Source organism: Nanorana parkeri, unplaced genomic scaffold (genome assembly GCF_000935625.1).
Source record: "Nanorana parkeri isolate BGI_ZX_2015 unplaced genomic scaffold, ASM93562v1 scaffold2984, whole genome shotgun sequence".
Classification (NCBI taxonomy): Eukaryota; Metazoa; Chordata; class Amphibia; order Anura; family Dicroglossidae; genus Nanorana; species Nanorana parkeri.
Genome location: NW_017309252.1, coordinates 25033 through 30235, shown reverse-complemented (window position 1 = coordinate 30235; position 5203 = coordinate 25033). Strand labels below are relative to the sequence as shown.

General features: G+C 49.2%; 1 protein-coding gene across 1 annotated transcript; it reads left to right on the top strand.

Annotated features, from left to right (window-relative positions):
- Positions 1 to 695: 695 nt before the first annotated feature.
- On the top strand, positions 696 to 1676 carry LOC108802617 (olfactory receptor 1M1-like). The gene has a single exon (XM_018574473.1). The coding sequence runs from the start codon at positions 696 to 698 to the stop codon at positions 1674 to 1676; it is 981 nt and encodes a 326-aa protein (XP_018429975.1).
- Positions 1677 to 5203: the final 3527 nt, after the last annotated feature.

Sequence of the window (5203 nt, the reverse complement as noted above, 5' to 3'; positions counted from 1 at the left end):
CAGTCTAATTACAAGTGATCTTGGCGACATCGCCGAGATCACTTGTAAACAACCAGCTTTCCCCATTCTTCATTTAGCCCGGCTTGTGCAAAGCAGAGCTAAATGTAGAAAACAAATTACCGCCCGGCGCCCGGAACTCCATGTTCCGGGCGTCGGGTGACTTCAAACCTGTGCCGTCCCTCTTCTCCGTGCCTCCCCGAGGCCGGGCCTCGGTGGCCTTGGCGGGAATCCGGCCCTGGGTGTAACTGTAGTCATAGTAAGCCATGCGATTGCAATGAGACCCAGAAACACAGGAGAACCCCCGTGATGGATACAGAGTGATCCATGCACTTAGCAATGTATGTCTGTAGAACCCTCTAGCAGGGGTAGGCAAACTTCGGCCCTCCAACTGTGGGACAACTACAAGTCCCATGAGGCCTTGCGAGACTCTGACCATCACAGGCATGACTCCCAGATTGCATAATGAGATGAGCATGCACGGCTCAGTGTATATTTACAAAACTTTGCCGCCTCTCCTCTGCACTAAGAAGCTTCCCGCCAGCAATGTTTTTTAAACTGAAGTTCAACCTTAAAGGAGAACTTGAACATGGCTGTGGGGGGGGCAGGGAGAGTAAATCCGGCCCTGTGTATGACATTATATAATGTGTCTCCTTCTCCTTCTTTAGGTGTCCCATTTAGACCTTCTGTTAGGAATTATGTCCAACCGGACGCTGATCTCAGAAGTCACCTTGGTCGGGTTTCCAGGGGCTCCGGAATACTTGGACTCCTTCATATCCGCTATAATGTTTCTTGTCTATATTATTTCTCTGGTGGCTAACGGGAGTGTCCTAGGTTTGGTCATAATCAGCGCTCACTTACACCAGCCCATGTACCTGATCATTGCCAACCTCTCTGCCTCCGATCTCTTGTTCGACACGGCCACTTTACCAAAACTGATCGCCAAGTACTGGTTTGGAGATGCCCAAATGCCCTTTAGGGCTTGTCTTTTCCAGATGTTCTGTGTCCATTATTTCGGGACAGTTGACTCCTTCCTTCTGTTATTAATGGCCGTGGATCGTTACGCTGCCATTTGCCATCCTTTAAGGTATGCCACCCTCATCGATATTAGGATGATCGTTCTGGCGTGCGGTCTTTGCTGGGCGGTTTTAGCGCCTTCTACCATCGTAGTTATCACCGCTAGGATTTCACAAATGGCCCTTTGTGACCGGGACAAGATCGGCACGTTGTTCTGTACTCATACCGCCATCTCAGCTCTGTCCTGTACGGATGTGTCATCCCTCAGGGTGGTGGCTTTCACGTCCGCGCTGGTTGTGCTTCTAACGTGCCTGGCGCTCATTGTCATTTCTTACATTCTGATCATAAGAGAAATATCGTCAACTCACTCCGAAAATTGGCAGAAGGCCTTTTATACCTGCACCACCCACCTCCTGGTCATCTCTCTGTACTACGTGCCTCGAGTCTTTGTCTACATTGTGACTAATATCCCGCTGTTAAAAGTTCAAAACGAAGCCAACGTGGTGCTCCTCTGTCTTTATTCCTTTGTGCCGCACTTGGCCAGTCCCATAATATATTTCCTCAGAACAAAGGAAATTGCGGAGACTTTACGCAAAGTTCTGAGAAAGAAATTTAGATCTTTCCCAGCAATAAACATCCAAGTTGGAACAAATCATAGCTGAGAGGTAATTCTTTATGTCAAGCAGGTTCCAGGCTGCCCTCATTAGTGCCTCCAAACAACAAAACCGGGGGTGGGAGTCGCCATTCAGTTGTGTCTAGACCAGCAAGATGTCTGAATACGGCCATGGTCCTTCCTACTTTTCTTCACCTCAGACCGCAATTGTCCATCCTTTCATATTGGTCTCGCTTCCATTATCCATTAAATTTTATGAACATGAATTAAGAGATATCCCTGCTGAAGTTCCCAATATCACTTTCAGGCCAGCCGCTACAAAACCTGACATGAGCCAGGACAAGCAGTAGGCAGGGGAGGATTCCGCCTTGGCCAACACCAAGGCCATCAGAAACCCTCCTGTGTTGGTTGTCACCTAGTTGGCACCAACCATGCTGTATTACCTTTTCGGGTCATATGGTGTCAGCAACCCCCTGCTGCTGCTGCGCATGAGCGAAGTCCCGTTGGAAAACGCGCACTTTCGCGCATGCGCCGCGGACCAGCCACGAAACAGCACGCCAAATGGCGCACAGGAAGTGACACACTGTCCTAATTGTTCCCACCATATAAGATCAGCCTGCATGCCTCCATATTGCTGGATTATCTTCAGCTCTCCTGTGTTCCTGTGTCCAGTGATTTATCTGCCTGTGTTACTTTCACCCGGATCTGCCTTGACCATTATTGCCTGCCGCCAGCCCCCCGACCTTGGATTGTTTACTGGACTTTGCCCTTGCCTCATCCCTCTGTACTGTTCCTGCCCGTTTGGTGTGACCTTGGTTCGTTGACCTGGATTTTGGATTCTGCCCGGTTCTACTCCAGCTCCTGGATTTCAGCTTACACGGTCTTATCACCACTGGCACCCGTGCCACTCGCTGTCTACTTGGACTCTGTTCCCAACCCCAGAGCCCTCGTGACACAGGGTGCAAGGGAGGCCTCCTCACGCATTCAGTCTCAAATCAGGTATGTGACACCATCATAAACCCTCCTGTGTTGGTTGCCTCCTAGTGGGCACCAACCATTCTGTATTACCTTTCGCGTCATTTCCTCGTCCTGTTGTAGCAACTCCAGTACGGCGCAGCTGAGAATCTCTCCAGAGTTCTGTCTGTGTGATGACCCCAGAGAGGAACTCATACTGAGCTAATAGATACAGCAATGCTTCTCTTTTTTACCAGGGTGAACCCAGATGTCTGCTAGCCAGTGCAGCCCAGAAGAGGAGCTTCTTGAGAGATGTGAGCCAGGTTTGGAGGTCAGAGTAGAGTCCACTCTCTTACTGCTGGCTGGGGAACCTCAGATATAGCAGGCCCAGTTCTTCACACCTTACTCCATCACCCAACTGGTTGGCATAGAGAGGATAATGATGTAACATCTGCAGGGGTAACAGATAGTTATAATGGCTGCAGTGAAGGGAGGCAGGTATAATAGCTGTATGTGGTAGGCGTGATGGATTCATGACTACCAGAGGTAAAGGGGCTGCAGGGGGCTGCAGGTGGGTAAGAGGTGAGGTTATACAGCTGCAGGAAGGTTGCACTTTGGTGGTGGATATTGGGCTAGGGGTGGTGACGGATATTTAGTCTGGCCAGTTACACTAATAAATAGAAAACCAAACCCTGTCTATGCCTTCCTCATGCTGAACAGTGGAAGGGGTTTGGTTTACTAGAACCAGAGATGAAGGATGAGCTCAGGTTTGGACCAATTTCGATCTGAACATGAGCTCCTTCAAACCTAAAAGGAGTTCCTTCCAAAAATAGACGGAAGCTCCCTCTGTGCCGTCCAATTAGTTGCAGGCTGGGAATTGTTTATATTCCTGATGTAAATAAAGGGGCGGGATGTTTATAGTGACATAATTTACCTTATATGGCTACAGCCCTAATTTTATAAATGAGATTGACCCAATGTGTCTATAGGGCCCTGTAGGGTAAATTATGTCACTGCAAACATCCCACCCCTTTGTTTAAATGCAGCTGCGGGGTGGGCAATGCCTGGCCTGAAGCTGTTTTTGAAGTGCTCATGGAATTGGAAGCGCTCATGGCTTGTATGGAGAGCTCAAGTCCACACTGGGTTCTATCCAAACCTGAGCTCATCCCTTCTGGCTATATAGAGCGACCCCTGACACTGGGCATCATTCAACCCGGAAGACTGAGTAAATGCTGCATGGAACAGTGCCAAGAAGGAGGAGGTGTGACTGCAGAGCACGGTGGTGGCACTCCATCAAGGGGCGGGTTCATGACACCCAGCACTTCTAGGATGTCCTGAGTCCTCATGTTGAATGATGATGGGTGTCAGTGAACCCAGAAGACTGAGGACATCTAGTGGGGGAAGGAATCATTGTGGAGGATCAATGATGGAATGAGTAATTTTTGATAAAATAAAAATTCCGGTTCACAGCTTAGTGAACTGACACCCGGACAAGTAATTTGTTTGGTATATGTCCAGGGCTGGATTTCCCACAAGGCCAACCAAGGCCCGACCTTGGGGCAGTAGGGAGTAGAGGGGCAGCAGGGGTGTGCAATTCCTATCTCCCGATGCCCGGGCGGGTAGTTGTTTTCTACATTTAGCACGGCTTTGGGCAAGCAGAGCTAATTGTACAGCAGTACATGTATGCAGCCTGCAGATCTGCCTTTCTCCATAGGGAGGGGGGGTTCGCAGGTAGGGGGGCACATTGAGGAACCTGGCCTTGGGGCAGCAGAGAGAGTAAATTCGGCCCTGTATATGTGTGCCCCATTTTGTGGTTTACAATTTATTATGATACATAAACATGTGTAAGAGGTTTTTTGTTATTTGTTATCTCAATAAAGACAATTCATATTTTTAATTTACAAATATGAATGAAAACAACCATCCAAATCTTTTTTTATTTCCTTTGATGTGTGTTCACTCAGCATGAATGTTATTCCATAGGGATCACAGATCTCTGCCCTGCCCTTCTTATGATAGAAAGGGAAGGAGCGTCACACCAAGAACTAAGAGTCGGGATGGTTTGTGTTTCCAATAAAGTGCAATCAGGATAAAAGACAAGGCAACCCAGCTCAGGGGCTTCCTCCCATTGCACTTCTGACCAGATCGCTCCACTCCTCTCCGGCACACCCCCACCCAGACTGTGCCACTCTCTACCAATGCAGCCTGACCCAGACCACTCCGGCACACCCCCACCCAGACTGTGCCACTCTCTACCAATGCAGCCTGACCCAGACCACTCCACTCCCCTCCGGCACACCCCCACACCCCCACCCAGACTGTGCCACTATCTACCAATGCAGCCTGACCCAGACGACTCCACTCCCTGCCAATGCACCATAACCCATATGGCTCCACTGCCTGCTAATGCACTGCTTCCCAGACAGCTCCACTCTCTTTGCAGCCTATACAAAGCTATATGGTGCAGGATATGGAGCTACATATATGGTGCAGGATATGGAGCTACATACAGTATATGAGTATATGGTGCAGAGTTGGCGTGATGGCTCAGTAGTGGCTGTGTGTGTACTAATGCCCACATTTTCTGCAGTGATTTATAATAAACAGTGTGCCTAGCACCCC